The sequence below is a fragment of the Sylvia atricapilla genome, chromosome 1 (assembly GCF_009819655.1).
Source record: "Sylvia atricapilla isolate bSylAtr1 chromosome 1, bSylAtr1.pri, whole genome shotgun sequence".
Classification (NCBI taxonomy): Eukaryota; Metazoa; Chordata; class Aves; order Passeriformes; family Sylviidae; genus Sylvia; species Sylvia atricapilla.
The window spans coordinates 130160655-130181928 of NC_089140.1; the positions used below are offsets into that span (position 1 = coordinate 130160655).

At 40.0% G+C, this 21274-nt stretch overlaps 2 protein-coding genes across 2 annotated transcripts; both read right to left on the minus strand.

The window, feature by feature from the left end:
- Positions 1 to 484: 484 nt before the first annotated feature.
- On the minus strand, positions 485 to 5102 carry UQCRB (ubiquinol-cytochrome c reductase binding protein). The gene is made up of 4 exons (XM_066333861.1): positions 5027 to 5102; positions 3755 to 3826; positions 1939 to 2105; positions 485 to 723 (listed from the first exon to the last, which is right to left on the minus strand). The coding sequence occupies exons 1-4, from the start codon at positions 5043 to 5045 to the stop codon at positions 646 to 648; spliced, it is 336 nt and encodes a 111-aa protein (XP_066189958.1). The 5' UTR covers positions 5046 to 5102; the 3' UTR covers positions 485 to 645.
- Positions 5103 to 6845: 1743 nt separating this feature from the next.
- MTERF3 (mitochondrial transcription termination factor 3) lies at positions 6846 to 20616 on the minus strand. Its single transcript, XM_066333874.1, has 7 exons — positions 20209 to 20616; positions 18495 to 18647; positions 17316 to 17505; positions 14027 to 14174; positions 12747 to 12818; positions 9905 to 10066; positions 6846 to 7640 (listed from the first exon to the last, which is right to left on the minus strand). The coding sequence occupies exons 1-7, from the start codon at positions 20528 to 20530 to the stop codon at positions 7446 to 7448; spliced, it is 1242 nt and encodes a 413-aa protein (XP_066189971.1). The 5' UTR covers positions 20531 to 20616; the 3' UTR covers positions 6846 to 7445.
- Positions 20617 to 21274: the final 658 nt, after the last annotated feature.

Genomic DNA, 21274 nt, shown 5'->3' on the forward strand with positions numbered 1-21274 from the left:
CTCTTTAAAGGAATAGAAAGTCTCAAAAAGTAGAAGTGAGACAGTCATTAGGGTTTGCATGAAAATAGTTTTTAAGGCTTAACAATGTATATGGTATAAAAAGTTTGTGAAACTTTTCCTATTTTATGATTAAGGAATTACAAATCACACATATTTTCCATTTTTACTTGAATACACAGAATACTACATTCTGCTTCTCACAGTACCATTGTAACATCAAACACTGGTTCAGTATTGCTGTCTACAGTGACAAGCGATGAATAAATACCAAATCTCCTTTTTAACTTGGAGAGCAACTAGCACCAACAGCCTTCAACATTTCTTACCTAATTCTACTTCTGCAGAAAACAGCTGTGTGATGAAAAGAGCAAGAATCAAAAGCTGGGATGAAGACTGCATACCACTAAGCTAATGTGTAATGTATATACTCATAGGAAAGATCCCAGCATTAGCTTGTTAACATTTAGAAAGAACTCTTCCAAGATTTTTATATTTTGACATGTTTATTTTAGTTGGATGATCAGACTCAATGAACAAGCTGAAACAGTATTCCTCAGCCTCACAACTGCCTCCCTATGGACTTCTACAACCAAGTGTTTAAAAATATCAGAAATATCTGGATATTTGCATGAAGTAGTTCAACAGTTACTTCCTGTTCCATGCTTCCCTTTCTTGTCTTTCACGGATTACTTCTTTTAGGTATGGTTCAAGATAAGGGTGATCCTGAAAAAAAAGAGAATACATTTAAACTTACAGCAAGGTCCAGAAACATCTCAAGTCATTCTCACAGACTGTTTCTCATTCCTCCCCAGGTTTGACTAAACACCAACCTAACAAGAAAAAAAAATAACACCAAAAAATTCCCCTTACCTACCCTGAAAAGGTAAACTGTATTTGCCAAGTCTCCAATGGCAAGTTCTCTACAGCAGCAACCACTAATTCCTAATGCCTCATCAACATTTACAGGCAAAGTGCTGCCTCTAGCTACACCTTTAGAAACAGTGGGTTTTTTGGCAGATACCCAAATGTACAAGATCCACTTTAATTAATTCAAAGTCCAACTATAGTAATGTACAATATCCACTTTAATTAGTTCAAAGTCCAATGATAATACTCCAGATAATCTCTTTTTGAGCTTCTAACTCAGCAGTGTAAACTTGTATTTGGTAGAACACCCTGACTATGTTTAACACTTACGAACCAAACTGCTATTTGAGGAAATATGTGACTGATTATTCAATGCAGCAGTTATTGAAATATGACCTATGAGACCAAAAGAAACAACCTCTGCTTCTTCAGAGATGCATTAATACCTTTATACTCTCCTATAGTCAAAAGTTTAACTATAAAATTCCTCTCTGCCAGGTGATCTGGAGAAAGCTGAGGTGGACAGTGATGCAAAGTCTGTGAATCAATTCACTACCAAAAAATAAAATTTAGTTACATCTGATAAGGAAAGTGCAGTTTGTTTTTCAAATTACAAGATGAGATTTATTTTAATGGATGATTTCCCATCAAATTATTCTTCCTTGGCACCTTTATGAATAAAAGCTTTGGCTCAAGAATTTTTGCAAGATTAAGAAGTTAATGAGAAAAGCAGGAGACCTTCTTTAAGAATTCCAAAGCTATTTATTATATTGTATTTCTTTATCTGGAAGCTTAGAAGAAATATCTTGTCTGAACATAAACAATGTGCTGCAATTCTGCGCTGCAGATTAAGCTTCTGTCATCTTGAGAAAAATTTAGTAATTTGTACCGAAAAACGGATTTTTAAACTGCAATCAGAAGTGTTCTCCAGAGTTATTCCATGAGATACTGACTCATTTACTTACTATAAAAAGCACATAAACACGTGTCTCCTCAGAGCACGAAAATCCCCACCATTAGTCCTAGCAGTGCATTTTAGACCTGTGCCTTGGAAACACTCCACGCACGTACCTCTTCATACTTCACCCACTGGTCTTTGGGAAGGATCTGATGTTTCAAGCTCAAGTCCAGCGCTCGCTTTATGCGAAACACTCTTGCATTGTACAGATGTTCTGGAAGTCTCTTCAAGGCTTCTTTTACATCCTCATCTTCATGCAATGTATCATCTCGCATTAATCCTGGACCAAGAAGAATTTACAGCACCACTGAATAAATGTTCTTCAGTAAGATTTAGGATTGACACATGTACTGTGGGCAAAACACTTCCAGTAGAAAACTGTGAAGAAAAATGAAACCAATGCAGGAAGCTAATTGCTCAGAGAACATGTAATCCTAAACACTGACTTTCACAGATTCCATTTACTTTTCTCACTTCTTTTCTTAAAGAGGAATAAGGAAAAAGGGTATTTAATTCAATGTGTTTCATGAGAACATACATAATAAAAATTTCTCTGGATTTAAGGGGTGAACTTATGTGCATCTAATTTTACATCTCTGTTTAAGATGACTGTCCAAGTAAAGGGTTTTTGACAGCTCTGAATCCATTAGAGTCAGTCAGACACAGATGAGACTCCTTCAGTACAGAAGAATTTTTCTCTAAACTGACCTGCTCATAATGACCATGTCTCTGCTGACTATATGAAGCTATGGAAACCTGAAGCTCTATGTTGGTGCTTGAGTTCCAAATTAAGTTAAATCAGGGAGAAACACCCAGTCCTCTCCAAACTAAGAACACTCCCACACCTTCTATGGAACAAAGGATTCTTGAAACTCAACCAACATTTCTGTAAGGTTCGGTATTAACAAAATAGGACAAAATATTAGTTCTGTAGCATTCCAAGATGATTACTACAACATACCTACTCCCTTGTAGTTAAAGGTTTTCATCTCATCTGACTGATTTGGCACTAGTGTCTCAATAAAAGAAAATTGAGTTATGAATTCTTAAATTCAGTTTTGTAATTTATTTCAAAGGCACAGGGAGCACTGCTGTTAGTTTAATTATTATATTAAATTTAGTGCTTCTATGATTTTTGATTCACATTTCCAAACATGCAGCAGAAGTAAGAATTTTGGCAGACAGGCATTATCAAAGAGGAATTAAGCACTGCACCTTTGGAGGAAGGATCTACGCTTGTTTCCAGTTTTATTGCAATTTTTTTTCTAACTTCCCCAGGGCAGAATTTCCTTTAAGAGATTTGCTCCTGTATTGTGGTGAGCAATAAATTGCAGCATCTGAATATTCAGAATCTTGTCATCCAATAACTGTTTTGCCATCTAAATGGTTGAAACAAACTTGGTAACAACTGTGAATAAACTCAGGACCCTCTTCTCCTTAAGAAATTCCTGTTTTGACACCTATTCCACCACTGTGCAGGCCAAGTGACGTCAGCTGAAGTGATGGTGATGTAAAGAATAACTGCAATCTTTTTTGTACTTTGGATACTTTGCATAAGTACTGCAGATAGGCCGACTACTATCAGTGAGAACCTCTCCAGCTTCGAGGGCAGTCTTTGGGTTAGAAGACACTGGCCAGTGAAAGTGACTCAGTAGGAAAATGTAAATAACTGAGTTTTCAGGACTGCTATGTGAAAGGTTTTTCAGCTGCTTCAGCTTAGCTGTTTTAAGTTAATTCACTGGAACATTAGCAAACACAGAAATAGCAGAATTGAAGATATTGAATAATTGAGGATATTGCCAACTTTTTTCACCATAGTAGTAGTAGCAAAAACACTTATGCCAACCTGCACGTACATATGTCAGCTATGAACCCTAACTAGTTTGAGAACTTACATTTGCAGTTTTTAAAACTCAATGAAACACTTACCAAGTTTGTTGAACCCAGCTGCATTGTAATACCACTTGCGAACCTTGTCTAACAGGCGACCACCTCCTGCAACTGAATGTGACCATCATCAGTTGCACAGCACGGTAGAATTCAACATTTACACATTACTGTGGCAGTACACAAATATTTGCTGGCCTCCAACATTAGTAACAATGTAACAGTGCATCAAGTTTGAATCTGACCAAATACGACTTGGCCTCTACATCTCAGGATCCCATAACTGACACTGAACAGGTAGAAGGACTGCTCATTACATACAAGAGTTTAACCTATTTCACGAAATTTGAATACTGGGCTGCTTTAAGACTTTAATGTGACCAATTCCTCATCAAAAACAGCAACAGAACTCTTAGACTCTGTAGCACTTACATGAGCCAAACCCACAGTGTCTACATAAAGCAAAACCATCGGGCTTTTCCAATAATTTATTTAAGTTCCTCGGCTTTCGCTATGTGACTTCAAGCCCGGAATATTATTATACTGTTAACCTTCTGCTGTCCTCTACAGATACTTGAATGCAATTCCTTTTTCAAAAAGCTGCCAAAGTCAACCACAAAATCCACATTAAAACCTCAAAAAAACCCCAACCAAGTAAAAAAGCCAATCAGACAAAAAACCAAACCTCCACACCACATATAGCATGTTCACCTTCCTTTAAATGTGGTACGAGATGGCAGAGGTGCTTTCAGACATAATCAAGTGCCTCAACAAGGGGTCTAAAGGCCACGAACGGCACAAAACGGGCAGTGCAGTCCGGTCGAGCTGTTTTATGTGACTTTTAAGCCATCTTGTCTTACAACGTCAGCCCCAAAACACCCCAAATGAGGCGAGAGCACCACTTCGGCATGTTACTTAGTTACTCCTTCGTCCTTTAGGGTCGGACAAGGAATAACCTCAGACCAACTGGGCGCCGACTCGGTATCCGCGCAGGACAGCAATGCCCCAGGCCCCTCATGAGCAGCCCAAGTGCTCCCGAGCACTCTCTACGTTCAGAAAGCTCAGATATCGGAGCCAGGCTCCCTCCGCTGCCGCGGGAGGGCCAACGAGGAGACTCGCCCTGCGACTGTGGAACCGGCACTCGCTGTCCCCGTCAAGGGCACACGGTGCACAGCGGCTCCCCCTCTCCCCCACACGGCCCGCCTCGCTGCCCAGCGCGGGCCGGGGCGAGCCTGGCTGCCCAGCGCAGGCGGCTAGGTGACAGGGACGGGACGGGCCCGGCCCCACCGGCCCCCAGCGCCCCCTCGGCCTCACCAGACGCCCTGGCCGCCATGTTGACCTCGGCGCGGCGCGCGGCCTCCTGGGAAAGGCGCGGGGCGGGGCGGCCAATGCGGCGGCGGCGGCTGCGCATGCGCCCTGGCGGGAGGGCGGGGACAGGCGGCGGCTGGAAACAATCCTACGGAAAGGGGTTGGGAAAGCGCCGTGAGCGGAGCGCGAGTGGCTCACGGCGAGAAGCAGGGAAATGTCGCTGCTCGGCTATCGCAGCCGCCGGGTGAGCGGCTCGGAGTTCTGAGGCACAGATCGCTGCATCTGCCCAGCCAGTCCTTCCGCAAGAGAACACTGCGTTTTGAAAGAAACGCAGAAACAATTTCAGAAGTTTGTGGGGTTTTTTTGGTTTTGTTTGTTCGAGGTTGTTTTTGGTGGGGTTTTTTGTTTTGTTTTTTAATCGTAAAGCCACAAAGTTTTCGTTCGGATCATCAAGAAGTTCTTCGATCCTCTCTCCCCTTCCATTTTAGCACTCCCACCAAATGTTTTGCTGCCATTCATCGTTCGGGGCAGCTAGAGCGGCAGAAGCTTCTGCAGTTAACATTTCGAAGAAACTGGTGTAGCTCTGGCAGCAATCATTTCTACCCTTAAAAATATTAAAGGAATTTAAAGCTCAAAGTTTGAGGCATTCAAAACACAAAATTCAAAAATACACACACTCTGTAATATAACGTCTGTTACAATGGTTTGATGCATGGCAATACAGAGTAATAAGGCTATTGCAGCAAATCTGCAAAAGTTAAACATTAACCTTCTCTTAACATTTTTACAAGCTTGTTTGAATATTACAGTTTGTTATTAGCATTTAATGCAGTCAAAGATCCAAGTAAGCATATTGGACTTGGATACTTTTATTTAATAGGAGGAAATGGGAGAAAGTGCTTATTCATCACACTTTAGCCACCAAGAAATTTGTTACACATTTCCACCAAGAACAGTCTATTTAATAGAGTATTTCAAGCAATTGTTCCATGCCCATGGAACAGGAAACATGAGAAAAAAGACAAAAGAGCTCATCTCAGATACATACTGCAGACAATGAATGTGGTTTTTCAATGTGTTTCAAGAATTTCTTTTTCAGATTATTGATTTGGATGAATAAGATTTTATTCAAAGTCATAATCCAGAGATGACTGCTCTTCTCATTCTTTAAATCTCTTTAACCTCATATTATTTCCCACCAATTAGTAGAATTTAACCTTTTGAATTTTATTCTGCTGTGTGCATAAAAAATTGCTAATTTTAGCTTCAACAATGAGGTTTTAAAACATTGAGGCTTTTTCATTAAATAAGCTTAAATCCAAATTAAAACATCTGGATTTCAGATTTCCTGAACTGAAGAAAACTGACTGTTTTTAATGAAGAAATGGAAACAACAATCTCAGACAGTTTGCGTGAGGATTTAGGCAGGTTTTTCATTTTTCCCAAAGAGACTGTGAAGCATTTGATAATTCCCTATTAACATGCTTTGCTTAATGATAAGATGAAGTATTTTCAATACACCCAATGTCAGTATTGACTTCAGCTTTTACAACTGATCAACTCTATCACCTTAATATATGCTACAGCCTCTTTCCATATGGTTACTTGTATATTAAAGCCACACAAATCTCATTGGTATGGGGGGAGACTGCACAAGGAGAAGAGAAAAGTAGCTTAAATAGAGTTCTTCTAGATTGCAGAGACAAAAACAGCTTTATTTTCTTTTTTAATTCGCCTAAATTCAGTTTGCTGTTTTGTTTTTTTCGTTTGGTTTTTTTTTTGGGTTTTTTGGGTTTTTTTTTGGTTTTTTTTGACATTTCTAACCAGCTTTTGGGATACTAATTTCAGCAGTCAGTTTCAGAAGGAAAAACCTTTGTAACCTATGGAAAGAATGCCTTTCTGTATTAGGAACTTAACATATTAATGGTGTGATTCTTTCTACTGTACAAGGAAAATAGTAACATTATTAGCTCAAGCAGGTAAACACAACACTACTTTGTTACCACACTGTCTTTTCTATTCTAACTTTTGGGGAAGAGCATGAAAGGAGAAGACAACAGAGGGCAGGACAGGCAATAAGTCACTAGCCAGTTTTCCAATCTCCCAAACTCCTGTCATTATCAAAAGAAAAGAGAAAAATTTGAATTTGGCGTTCTGTTAATGTGCTGCATCATCCACTCTGAATTAAGTTAGTGATTAATTATAAGGCTTGCATTAGTAGCAATCAACATATTGGTTCAATCCTTCTGAAATACATTTTTAAGTTACTATAAGTATTACTGGGAGCCTTTAAATCCTACACACTTCATAAACAATGATTTCTTAAACCAGAAGTTAAAAAGTTAAGAGATTTTAGAGGAAAGTAGTTTTATAAAGTATGTTTATTTTGCAACTTAATTCTATATTTTTTTACATGTGTTACTAATTAAAGTGTTTTTAAGAAATTTTCAAAGTCCTTCATAGACGCTTTGGCAATCTCTGTACAAAACACCTCATCAGGCAAGGACACCAGCTGATCCAGAGAGATGTAGCTGGGTTGTGCTGGGTCATACTGGGCTCTCCCCAAGAATGCAAGAAACATATGCCTCTCTTTGATTCGTAACAGCTTCGAGTTGAAAACCTAAGAAAGAAAAAAGGGAAGAATTTTTTAGGTTGTCTAAATTTCAGACCATGAGGCATTGAAAATTACAGCCTTTTTTTAGGCAAACTGAAGATCAAGGAAACAAACAAATAATACACTTTTTTCCTTTAATTTATGTCAAACACCAGGTAGGTTACATTTATACATAAATTATCTAAACTCTAAATAAATACTGCAATACAATATGCCAACACAAAACAGAAAACAGCAAGTGATACAAAAAACCTAATGTGCTTGAGAGTTGTTTCTATATAAAAACGATATTACTTTTGTGTAATCACAGTCAAGGAAGTGAAGATATTCAGTAACAGGGAGCACTTTCCCTCTAGCATCAGACAGATTCAAATGATCTGATGCAAGTTACAAGGAAGAAAGGAAGAGGTGACCACATGGCATAATGCAAACAACAGACTGGCACAGTGGCAAGGGCAAGGTGAGTGGATGTGACTCCTGTCATCATAACATGGCCAAAAGGCAGTGTGGTGGTTCAAAATAATCATTTCTCTTCTGCTGCACAGCAGTGCCTCCCTTTGAAGATACCTGCCACAAAAATAAAAATCTAGACAGGCAAAGATGAGAACAATGGTAGGGGAAACAGAAATCAGCAGAACATTTAAAACAAGAGGGAAGAGGGGAAGATGAGATGCACAGTTAAGTCGTAAAAGCAAAGCTCTACATTCATTTCTGAGAAGTACAACTGAATAGAGAGAGATGCTGTAGAGGAGATAATGATGAAAATGTGAATGCTACAGGAAGCAGAGATTCTACTAAAATAGAGACTACATTGATGGAAGAAGAATTCCATGAAGATGCAAACTGAACAAGGAGGAAAAAAACAAAACTACTCTTCCTCCTCTGCCTTCCTTGAATTTTAAGACAGAGTCAGAATACAGGAGGAAAAAAAAAAAACCCACCACTTAACCACCATTTATGGAGATAGCTAACAGAAAGAATGACTACAAGAACAGCTGTAATATCATAGAGAATTTGACAAAAAAAAATTCTTCTACCTTTCCTATGCTCAACATTCCTGTCATTCAGGATAGAAGTGAGTACAGACAGAGATAAATACACATTTGTGAATGCACAAGTTAAAGGCCCAACCATATATATAGACTGCACTACCTGTATCCTGGAACTCATGGTTTTGGAGGGTGAAAGGGAAGAAACAGGAAAGAGGGAGAGACTGTGCCAAGAACAAGGAACAGAGGAAACTTTCCACTTACCCTTCCAAAAAAAGGGAAGAAAAATAATGAGGTGAACCACCACAAAGCCAACAATAAGACAACTGAGTAGGAAGTGAGCAAAACTTGTGGTAACTTACAGATCAAGGAGGGCAAAGTGACACAGATAAGCACTGGCCAAGCACCCTTGTTAAGTAAAGATATATTAAATAGCAAGATGATCAAAATCAAAAACGAGGAGTAGTTTTATTCCCCTACACAAATTTGGTTTTCTAGCCACTTAGATACTCTACTAGACTTGCTTTAGAAAGTAAATTACTGCCATTCAGAAGTTGTAATTTGTGCTTTCATTTTTACCTTGTAAGAAGATAATGCCACAGCATTTCAGCATTGAATAAAGTAACTAACACTTTCAGCTTTTAATTTGTGAGGAAATAGTAATGAGGAGGTAGAAAAAACTCCCAAAATAGTAATCAGGAAACTAATTTATTTTCAATCCTGCAGTATTTTAGCAACTGCTGCAGCAATAAGAAGACCAATGAGAATCTGACCGTCTAATGGACAGAACTTCTCTTACCTTTAAACTGTATTTTCAGGTCCTAAAATTTCTAAAGCATATTTTTAAAGTAGACAGACCTGAAAGAAATGTTTGTATTTATATATATAATGTTATTTAATGAACAGATCTTCTGCATAATCTGTCTTCTCTTGTGTTTCTAAGGTAAGATTTCAAGACAAGCAAATCCCTGAGCAGGCAGTAATCTCTCTTGCATGAATACAGAAGAGATAAGTATGACTACCTCTGTTGAAAACCTTAAAATTCACAAGGCTGTGGGTAAGGATGTCACATGTGCTAAGGGAAAAAAAAGCAGCAGCTCCACACTAAAATCCTCAATAGTTTCTGGATTGCTAATAGAAGTTACCCCAATCAGAGTAAAAGTCACGGGCTAGTTGAAGTATTCACTTATGTTCTGCATAGAGCAAGGCTCCACCTTCAGCACATTAGTGAAGTGGCTGTGACAAAAGCACCTACAATTTATTCCCAGATTAACAACTCACCTGAGGAAAGCGAGTAAGCATGTGGTGGGGAATGCCCATTATGTTGTGTAAGTAGTCAAATGTCTGTTTGAGTCTCTTTTTACTTGCAGTTAAAATCTTGGGAGTTTTAAACACTATTTGTTGAATTTCATTACGTTGAAAACCAAGTTCAATTTGACAAACCTGAAAAAGAACACAATTTTATCTTCACAAGTCAGCTACAGCAAACAGCTTATTTTTATGTGTCACCGAAATAAACTAATGCAAAATTCTTTTATCCTTTTCCACACAGCAACAAGAATGCAAGCCACAAAAATATCTGCCACTTCAGTTTTTCTCAAGTCAGACAATGCAAATCATTTATCATTCTGAATTAAAGTGTGACTTGTTTATAGAATATCCCCAAAATAAAGATTACTTCTGTGAATGTTATATATTTTTCAGCTTGTCTGAGATATGAAAAAAACCCATGTCTTTATATGTATGGCAGTCACAAACATAAAAATTCTCCCTTAAGAGTCCTTTATCATTTTCAATACCAAGCTGTCAAGAGACTTTCTTCTTATGGAGCCGTAAAACACAGCAATCAAATAGCTAGTGCCTACTTTTGCTAATGTGTTACCTCTTTTGCTAATGTATTCAAGTTACATTTTTATAATAGGGAGTATAATTTCCATAGTGTTCAATTTAAGACTGCTGAACCTAAGAGATGTGTAGAATATGTGGTGTATTCAATTTATTCTACAGTTCAGTAATGTCTAAAGTAAGATGTCTTTTTCAGAGACTGCCTTGACTTCAATTATGATTTCCCAAAAGGAGAACAAAACACATTTTTTCAATAAAATCATGAGCACTCCTCCCAAAGTGCAGAATAGCAAGCAATTCATTGAGTTGTTGAGAAGGAATTCAGAATACAAGAGTGTCTGTTAACTCGGTCATTTCTTCTATCCTCCAGTGACACTTAAAAGCAGCTTGTTTTCAGTCATGAAGTGGGTGTGCTTGCCAGTTAACACAACCAGACTTTCATATCAAACTAAGGTACTTCAACAGGCAAGAAGATGGTGGTTTTGTTTGCCCAGTTTGATGTGCCAAGACTGCAGCTCTTTTCCAGAACTGCTTGTCAAATATAAAGGGAAAGGCTTAGAATCTGGGTTTTGAATTTACCTTAGGACTTCCAAATCCTTATAGGGAACTGCTTCTAGAGGCAACTATAATCAGGTCTTTCAACTCCTTGTTTTAACTTTTCTGCTTTATAAATATTTGTGCACCACACAAAATACCAATCTACTAAGACAGCATTCAAGTATGAAAATAAGTGTTTGCACAAGTGGTATCTTCCATGACCTGAGTCAGCAGGATCAAGATATGCAAACAGAGTTAAGACCCCATGTTAAATCACTGCAGATATAAAGCTGAGCCCACTGTAGAGGTAATTGTGGCAACAATCTTGAGCTGTGACATGGAACAGCTCCCTCAACATGACTGGTGAGCTCAAGTGTAAGTTGCTTTCACTGCACTCACTCTTGACAGCAAAAAAAAAAATATTTAATATTCAGTAACTCTGTAGGTCACACATGCTAATATCCTTAACTGTGTAAGCCTCAGCAACACTCAACAAAGTATGTATTATTCCCACAATAGCCAGCATAATGCAAGCTTTCAGGTTTTACCTTGTCAATGCATCTCTAAATGTGTTTGATGAAACCATCAGAGGATGAACTGAGCCATCCTTCAGCACATTTAGACTGGTATCTTATGACAACAAATATCAGCTACTGTGTTTCTTTCTAAATAACAGTCCATTCTGAATGAGGGAAACAACCTGATCCCTTCTGAACTCTTTGTTCCTCCCACCACCAGTTTAGGACGTACGGGTCTGAACAGATTCTGAATCCAACCTCCTGAGAGCTTGAGCTTTTAAGAATTAGTAGATTCCAACAGTGAGGATCTAAAAATTCTTCCTTTCTTTCCCTCTCTCACATATTTTAAACATAAAGGTGCTACACTGTATTTCTTGGTAGATAAGCAAGATATTCACATAGAACTGAAGATCTTAAAAACACATTAATTATAACAAAGGCTCCCTAGCCTGTGGAAACAATGTGTGTTAAAAAGAAAGCACTATTAATTAGAACAGTCTGCTACTTTCCAGTCTCCTCCCTTACCACACACACATTTCAGATTGCAAGATGCCTAGTGTTTAATATTTTCAGAGCAGTGAATCTGTCTGAAAATTACGCATTTTGATTCATAGTTACTTGTTATAGGATAATGGAATTTCACAAATTGTTACACTACATCATGCTGTTTGGCCTCGATGGCTTTACAGCACAGTAATTAAACCAATACATAGTTACATTTTCAAAAGGGAAAGTAATCCCCATGGGTTTGAAGTTATTTACCCAACAGTTGTTAATAAGGACCATCTGCTATCAGACAATAGGTGTCAAATACACATTTTGGCAGGCTAGTTACCTGCCAGGAGAAAAATAATCGACTACACATTTCTTGCTCCTAAATACTTACGGACAATCCAAGTTAGCAAAAAACCATAATAATTAAGGGGAGAGTAGAAAAGACAGTATTTTTCTACTCATTAAAAAATGGGTAACCATTTATGTCGTCATATAGCAACTTCTGGCAGGAAGGCACTCCATCAGAGGACAGAATAAGATAACTCTCCATGTATTGGGTAAGCTTGCACGCTATAGAGGAAAATACATTGTTTTACAGTTATTTTATACCACCACTAAAATTATTTCACTAAATTCTGTACATGATCCCCTACAGGAATTTGATCTTCTGACAGTTCTTAAACTGTATGGATCTACAGTACACTTTTAATATCTGTTCATAAGCTCACCTGAAGATTTTCTTTTACTGGCTCTAACTTGCCAGTCAATAGCCTTGGAAGACGAATTACAAGATCCTTTGTCTACAATCAGAAAAAACACATAAATTAAAGAGTTTTACCGAAGGCTTCTTTGTAAATGTATCTGTGAAAGAAAAATCCTATCTAAACTTTGGTTTTTGTATTTCATTTTATCTCTACACCAAAGATGAATTTGCACAAAGCAGCAGTATGTTAAGATGCAAAACATTACTCAAATATGTTCTTTTGGAAAACAAAAAATAATACAATTGTAAAGCAGACAGGAAGAGGGAGTAAAAGCAACATCAAAAGGAGAAACTATGCTCAAGTGCCCAATTTCTCTCAGCCTTCAAGTTGTTTATTCCCATCTTTTTAGAAAAAAATATATAACACACTACCCAGTGGAGGCTATAAAAGGATTTTTCAGTGGCAGTGGAGCTAACTTCAGAATCTGATTAGACCACAGTGTAACAGCACCACAAGAGATGACTTCACATTCCCTAAAGTGTCTGATTACTTGTAATCCACCCTGAGTACAAGGTAGTGACTGAATTATTTTTCAAGATCTCTTACCTCAAACATGGAAAGGCCAGCAACAGGACACTGTAGCAGCTATGACTGTTCAGCTAATAGAAGAACCCCAGATTCCACTTGGAATTTCACATTCATTGCAAACCCCACCTACTGCAGGACACAACTAACACTGCCCACTTACTCCAGGCAAGTCTAGCTACTTACTAACTGCCCTGAAGGTCCCAAAGCATGGTGCTGAATACACACTAAGCACAATGTGGTATGCCCTCATAAGCAAAGCCAGAGGCCACTCTTGGTGAGCTGAGCATATGATTTGGCATTTATCTTGATATGATATTCAGAGATTAGACTATTTTTTAAATGATGACATAAGTACGTTACAGTATCTTAAAGAGATGAAGAGCACCAAATAATTTCATGGAAGTTCAAAGAGCTGCTTGCTGTTTCAGTAATTAATTCTGTCCTCTGACCCTCCTCAAATAATACATACACGTACACATGCTTATTTGATAATAACCTGCAGCAGGTCATCTTCAGAAACTGTATTTCTGGTCCTCTGAATGTTAGGTGTCCATATCACTTCCATAGACAGTTAAAACCGTGTTACCCTCCTGTAACCCGCAGTGACGTTACTGATGATAACACAATGTTTGTTACAACCTCTAAAGATTGGAGTATTCATATTGCAAGACCTTACAACCTTCACTAACAAAATACCTGAAGACTTTAGCTTTTACCTTTTTTACACTGAGACCAAGCTCATTTTTGAAGAAGCCCAGTCTGTTATCCAGTCTTTCCACTGAAAATAACAGCAAATATGGAGCTCTTGAGACCATCTGAGCAATTTCTGACTGACCAAATTTTTTTGATTTTAGGTAAGCCACTCTAGAAAGAGAACAAAAACAAAATAAAATCCAGTGATGAAAATTTTATTGCCTGCATTTATTCAGTGATCAGTTAAATTCCTCAGTGATATCTTATAAATGGACAGATGTTCTAGCACTAACATGCTACCCTGCCAAAAATAATTAGGATGAAATCTGCAGTTATCGTAAAAGCAAAATACCCTCCCTTCCAATTAATTAGAAGTAAAATAAACCTCAGAGCAGAATGTCAATACTGAAGACAGATTTTAATTCCTTCCAGCTGTACTTAAGCAGATAACTATGTTAACCTACATTTAACTACCAGCCTGTCTCCTAGATTGCAAACACATTAATAGATCATCATAGGATATGGACAAGAAGATATATACAGCCTTTTGCTATTTTAATGAATTCCATTTCTACTGCTGAAAGAATGAAGCACTATACCTCATGCATTCCTGTTTTGCCACTAGCATTGGAGTAGAAATATCATACAATGATGCTGTTTGTAGAGATATTGTCAAAAAAAGATGTTTCTACATCAGTTGAAGTTACATTTGCTGCAAATAGGTCCCTACTTCCAGTCACTGGTCTAACAAGTAACAAACATCTGGTTGTCAGAAAGCAAGAGGAGTTGACAAAAGTTTTGATATTTAACAGAGCTTGCTTGCTTGCTTTCCAAGTCAAAACTTTTTCCAAACTCTGTTGATTTCAGTGAAAGTGAAATCCTACTTCAAGTACCACTTGCAGTAGATGATTACCATAGCTCCCAGAAAAAACGGCATGAAGAGGGAAATACAGACATAAAGTAAAGAATCACAATTAATTCACATACTACAATGTACTAAACAACTAAACTAGAATTTGGAGAGGCTTCCCCTGGTTATAGATGAGAGCAATTGCAATATGAGAAGTATTTGCAGTCAGATCAACTTAGACCATACAAGAATTAGTTTATCTGGTAGTAATTAAGATACTAAATGGGTTGCAGAATATTCTGCAGAAGCAGATATTCAGCAAAAAATGGGCTCTCTGTTAAACCATGTCTTGTGGAGAGAAAAAAAAATTTACCTTCCAGTCAGTACAACTTTCTCTCTTTCCACAAATCCTCAGAAATTAAGTTATCACAAGCCAAAAACTCCCAGATGGAAGATATAAGAACAAGCTCTAGAGGACCAATTCCTAACTGAGCAGACACCCCAACACAGAAGGTAGCACCCTAGGCTCCAGACAATGACAATAGAACTGGCACAGCTTCCAAGCATCCCAGAAACTGCTAAATGAGCAGATTAAAAATCAAATCTTTTGGCTGTCCTGACTCCACTTGTTTTCTGTTAACAAGTGGAGTTTCAATTAAGATTCACACCTGAAGCATTTCTCCCTGGAAAGGTAAGAAACTTAAAAGAGAGATGGCAAGATTGTAGCAATCTGACTCTAGAAACAAGTACATTAAAGGAACACAACAATCCAAACTGGTAAAAGTTTGAGATGCATCTGTGAGTGCTGGCACCAAGGTTAGCCCTCGTTCTACTACAGGGCTCAGCAGTTCCATGTAGCATGTTAACAGTTTTAAGTCATCATTAACACCAGCATAAAACAAAGCATCTGGTGCAGCTGCAGTACAGACACTGATTTGCAACTGTCAAAACTGCTAGGAATTATGGAATGTTTTGATTTTTACAGTGTTTATCTGAAGTCAAATGCCAAACCTATTGAAATTTGTGTTTTGTTTCCTGGCAACATGAAATCCATAGCAATAAAACATTCCAGAGTGATGTAACCAATACCATGTCCATCTGCACCGAACTGTTTATGCAAAGGTGATACTCAGCTTTCAAAAGACAGCTATTTAAGAAACACTCACTTCACAGGCTTTACAGCACACTTACTTTAAAGCCTGCAGGAAATCATTCACAGTGTAAAACTAACAGAAGAATCATACTACAGAAAATTAAGAAGAAATTGGATTGCCCTGTTCAGCCCCTACCTCACTAACCAGCCAGTGCAAGAGAAGTGTCACTAAAAATAAAATCTGACTTCATGGAAGAGTTAGGATATTTATCACCAAAAAAACCCCCAAACCTCTCTTCAGAAGAGTGTAAACAATATGCTTTGATATCCAGACTCAAAACTACTGCTGGAAAATGACACTGGCTATTTTTGGATATTGTGTCTGAAAGGCCACTTACTGAACATGAGATTAGAAGAACAAAGTGGAAAGAAGTTAGGTCTATGTTATACAAGAGTCTACTTATGTGCCCATTTCTAAATATCTAAAATATTCTAAATATTTAAATTTAATTCTAAATTTAAACATTCTAAATTCTAAATATCTAAAAACTTTCAGATTTCTCTTTCACACAGAAATACCACTACATGCAAGAGCCAAGATGACGGACTTTCTTCTCTGGAGTAATGGAAAATTTTGAGTTCATTAAAAATGCACATACACACACACAGAGGAGTTTTTCTGAAAAACAAAAAAAAAAAAAAACCAACAACAACAACAACAAAAAAAAAAACCAAAACAAAACAAAAAAAACACACACAAAAAAAAAACCACCACCCTGTTGAACTAGGAGTAATATTATAAATAAAAGTTCGTTTTAAGGATTGAAGAACAGTTTAGGACCATACAAGTGTGAATGAACACACACACACAAATTAGTTCATTGTAGTGTTGTGTTGAGTTTCAGTTGGACAGCAGGAAAAAAATGTCAACAAAACCTCCTGCTGCTATAAGATGTCAACACAGAAAAGATGTGATCTGCTTCTTTGATTGCAGAATTCATGAGGTTTCAAATTGTGACTGAAGAGATTAATATTGTTCTACAAATTTGTGTAAAGCCTCAAGGATGTCATTTTGGAAAGAAAGCTGAAATGAGTAAAGCAAGTGGCCTAAGATGGCAAGCTGCTTCCTCTGTGGCAGAGACAGGGATGGACAGTAAAATTCATTAACAGACAGTTTTCAGGTGGATGAAGGTATTGACTTATGATACCACCACATGTTAGTGCCAACAGATGGGGAGGCACAAGAACTCAGAGCCAGCGACTGAGTAAGAAAGGAGGTAGCACAGGTTCCTTCTGACCTTAAACCAACTGGGGCACCAGATGTTCAAGCCAAGGGACTTAACACCCTGGTACTACTTGAAAAACTTACCTGGTTTCCAAAGATTCCAGATCTTCACCAAGGATGTAGGGATTTTTGGTCAGGAATTGACCCAGTTGATTGTCTTCTATACCCACATCCTTAAGAAACAGAAGTATTTTTTTTATATCTTTTTCAAAGTCCAAGGTCAGTAAGAGCTGACCTGCCTTTTGACGCTTCTCCACTTGGGATAAGTCAACTCCTACAACAATAAAATTAGAAATTGTTTTAATTAAACACAGACCCTGCTTTCTGTAAAAGTTTCACAAAGCCATGTTGGAATTTACAGGACTACTCAATTTTTTGCACTGATTTTGCATAATTTAATTACTCAATACAGCAAGGCTACAACACCTTGTATACTGTGGAGAGACTTCAGGTAAAATAAGCAGTCATTTTAGAAGTTTTGCTGAGTTTATTTTTTGAAGGAAGATATTTGCAGTGAATCCTGCATGTCCCACATTTAGAGACCTGCTCTTATTGCACAGAAATACGTGTGCATGAAATTTCTAAATCTGTTGTAAAAGGGAAGAGGACAATCTTGCAGTGAAGTGACTTTGTACACTGACTCACATATGGCAATTTCTTACTACGTGGAGACAGATTCCCTTTCTCTCAAATAGTGATTTCTCCAACCTCTTTCTAGTCTTCCTTGCATGTTTGGGCAACAAGCTGGTCAGGAAGCTTGAACTCGGGTATCTCTGTAGCCCAAATGGTTTTTGATGAGAGGGAAGGTTCTCATCAATCCCTTCCCTCTTGCCTCTCCAATGTGCTATGCCTCACTCCTAAGATTATGCACAGCAACCATTCTCTCTCCTTCCTTTCAAGGATAGAGAGCTGCAAATTGTTTTGCAGCAAATGAAAGCATCCTTAACCAGCCCAAAAGTAGAAAGACCAATTAAGTTACCATCGATCCCCATCTCTTCTAAAGCCATGAGGGGTGCCTCCTTCTAACTCCCACAGCACTAAAGGACTAACACCAGCCAGCTTTGTTTCCCAGTAGCATGGCACTGCTAGTGACACAGTCCCTTCTTTTTGACCATTTGCCCTGGATAACATTCTGCAGCTTTTTTTCCATTGCTAACCATTCCCATTTTCAAGTTTACAGGGTAACCAGTAAGAGCAAAGCCCAGAATACAGGATCTCCAAAGCTCCTGCCAGAGGAGATCACACAAACAAAATCACACATACCTAGGTGGACGAGTTTTGCAAGGGTTTCTGAGTGATCAACATAATCTCGGAGCGTGGAAGACTGAAGGGGGAGAAGTGGTTCTGCAATGATCTGTACAGCTTCTTCCTCAGAAATCACTTCCAAAGCAGATGAAGGTGGGATGTCATCCCAGCCTAAGAAAACAATTATAGAAGATCCAAATACATTTTGTGAAAGACAAAGCTGCTCCCAGCAAATGCTATACAGATCTCTTAAAATCCTTTTCAAAATGCAGGAACACTGTGCCATGTGATAAACACCCAACCTGTTATTTGAAAACATAAAAACATAGACTCTGCTCCCAGTTTTTGCCTCTGTTCCATCTGCTGGTCACTGCCCATCAACTTTTACTCATATGGCCAAATCTAAGAGTAGTACCCAGCAAGCCTGCCTTCAAGTCTGCTGCCTGGACCACTGCAGACAACAGCTCACATCATCCTCGGAAAAGTACTGTCTTTTGTGTGTCTTCACAAATGCATTCTTGCCTGATCACAACCAGATAAAAGGCTACTGCAAAGGTTATTTTTCATAACCTGACAAGCCCATTATTTTGTGGCTCTCCCGAATGTGATGCCTGAAATGCAGCTGGTTTAACTTTCACCAACTCCAGCCAAGCTATTATGTCTTATTCATTACAGAAAGGCAGCTTATAGAATGTAAACTGGGCAAAATGCTACACACACACATATTCCCTAATCAGTCTGCTGGCAGATAAAAATTTGGCATGTGGATAAACTGCATGGCAGGTGCAGCCACTTACTATCATTTTGGTGCAGCACTATTTCAGAACCAACTATAATTTTCGTGCAGCACTATTTCAGAACCAACTATCAATTTGGTGCAGCACTATTTCAGAACCAGCTACACACACAGATCTCCATTGCAGCTCTGAGAAACTCCAAGTAAAAAGCTCTGTACAATGCAGGTTGGCTGGGCTCAAAGCCGAATCTGAATACACAGTTCTGCTAAATAATTCAGAGCAAGTTTCCTCAGCATACCCGATTTGAAAGGATGCAAATATAATAATCCTTACTTAGATATAAAAGTAGGGGGAAAAGTGAGTAAATTTCCTCAGGGCAACAACACCGAAGCGCCGGTGTGTTTCTCTCATTTCCTCAGGAGACACTTGGGTGTGGCATTTCTCATTTTCTCATCAGGGCAGTGCTGAAGGAGGCTTCACACTACTACCTCCTGTTGGTCACCCTGGATCCCTCAAACGGCCGTGTAGCGTGAGCTGCTTCAGGCGTGGAATCTCCCAGCCTCATTCAAAATAAAAACAAAAGACGAAAACAACCCAACCGCTCTCCTCCCGCACACAAAAAAACAAAACACCCAACCAACCTACCAAACCAAAACCCCTCTTTTAGTTCGTACTGGCACATCTGTGAGGGAAAGGTAAACGCTCAGCATATGCAGAGAGGGTTATGAAAACTCTTTCAAACGGCAGCTCCAGACCTACGTTTCTACCCAAAACATCATACCTTTATTTCACTTTAAAGGTACCCTTTGCATGCTACATTGACCATAAATATCGGGATTAACGACGAAGCTAATCAGAAGTGAAAGTCAGGAACTCCAGAAATATATTTTAGGCAAACAGAGCAAAAAAGGAGAACCCAGCTGGGGTTAAACAGCAGCATATTGAAAACATAACACAAAGATTCGGGGAAAACAGTATCCCTTAAAGCTTCTTACCTTCGTCCAGTATTTTTGCATTCAGATCAGGTAATATTTCTGCTTTTGCTTGTTCCTGTTGTACTGGAGGCAAGTTACTTTCTGGAGAAGAGAAGGACCCACCCTTGGCGCCGTCGGGCGGGGAACAGCTTCCCACAGCCCCGTGGCTGTACGGCCGCAGCCCGCACGGAACGAGCTCCTCCGCAGCGGGCAGCGCGGCCGCGGGGGCGAACACACGGCAGGCCCGTGGGCCGCGACTCCTCAGCCTCCCGGGAAACTCAACAGCGCGGGCCGTGTTCAGCAGGCAACACCAGCGGGAGACCTGCCGAGCCCACACGGCCATCGTCCACCTCAGCGCAGCATCCTACGGGGAGAGAAAGGGTGCGGAGTGACACAGGCGCTGCCTGCCGCGCCTCAGAGCCGGAGCGTGAGTCCCCTGGGGGTCAGAGCAAACCCTCACTACAAAGCATCACGTAGCTGCTTAAGGCTTTAAACGAGAGACAAACGGAGAAGCCGGGTCTGAAGGCCGCCGCCCTGTACGAACAGCCTTTCCCTTGGGAGCAGGGGGAAGCCCAGCCGCGACCTAAATACTGCCAGGGAGACGGGGTCCTTGGCGTACAGCCACCGCAGGGCGGGGAGGCTGGGTTGGGCCGCGCTCGCCGCCCTCCCTTCGCAGGGCTCCCCGCGCCGGCAGCCGCTGCGTGCACCGTGCGGGAGAAGGGGCAGCGCTGCCCGGCCCGGGAGCAGGGGGAACCTACCGGCGCCTCACCTGCGCCGCACGGCGCGGCCCGGCCCACGTGTGCGCCCCGCGGCCCGGCCCGGCCCGGGCGAGACCACTGGGGAGAAAACGGGGGGGGAGCAGGCAGCAGAATCCTTCTCTTCGCGTGTTCTAACGGGGCGGTGTGGCCCCGCCTCCCCCCCTCCCGCGCTCCGTTGCTCTCTCCCCCGGCCGGTGGGCGCGGCAGGGCGATCTCCGCCCCTCGGCGCGGCGGGCGCGGCGCTGCCCCGCTCGGCCCGCTCGGCTGCGCTCGGCGGGACGCGGCGCGGGCGGGCTGCCGGGCGGCGGGGCTGCTTCGGGTCGGGCCGG

Bases quoted from the DNA above. Each gene is read 5' to 3' on its own strand.
- MTERF3 (XM_066333874.1), bottom strand. From the start codon at position 20,530: ATGGCCGTGTGGGCTCGGCAGGTCTCCCGCTGGTGTTGCCTGCTGAAC. The intron at 18,648-20,208 runs GTAAGAAGCTTT...TTGTTTTCTTAG, and splicing joins TGCAAAAATACTGGACGAAG to GCTGGGATGACATCCCACCT. The intron at 10,067-12,746 runs GTGAGCTTATGA...GTTCTTTTTCAG, and splicing joins CAGTAAAAGAAAATCTTCAG to GTTTGTCAAATTGAACTTGG.
- UQCRB (XM_066333861.1), bottom strand. The intron at 2,106-3,754 runs GTAAGTGTTTCA...TTCTTGGTCCAG, and splicing joins AGCTGGGTTCAACAAACTTG to GATTAATGCGAGATGATACA. The intron at 724-1,938 runs GTACGTGCGTGG...CTTTTTTTTCAG, and splicing joins AGTGGGTGAAGTATGAAGAG to GATCACCCTTATCTTGAACC.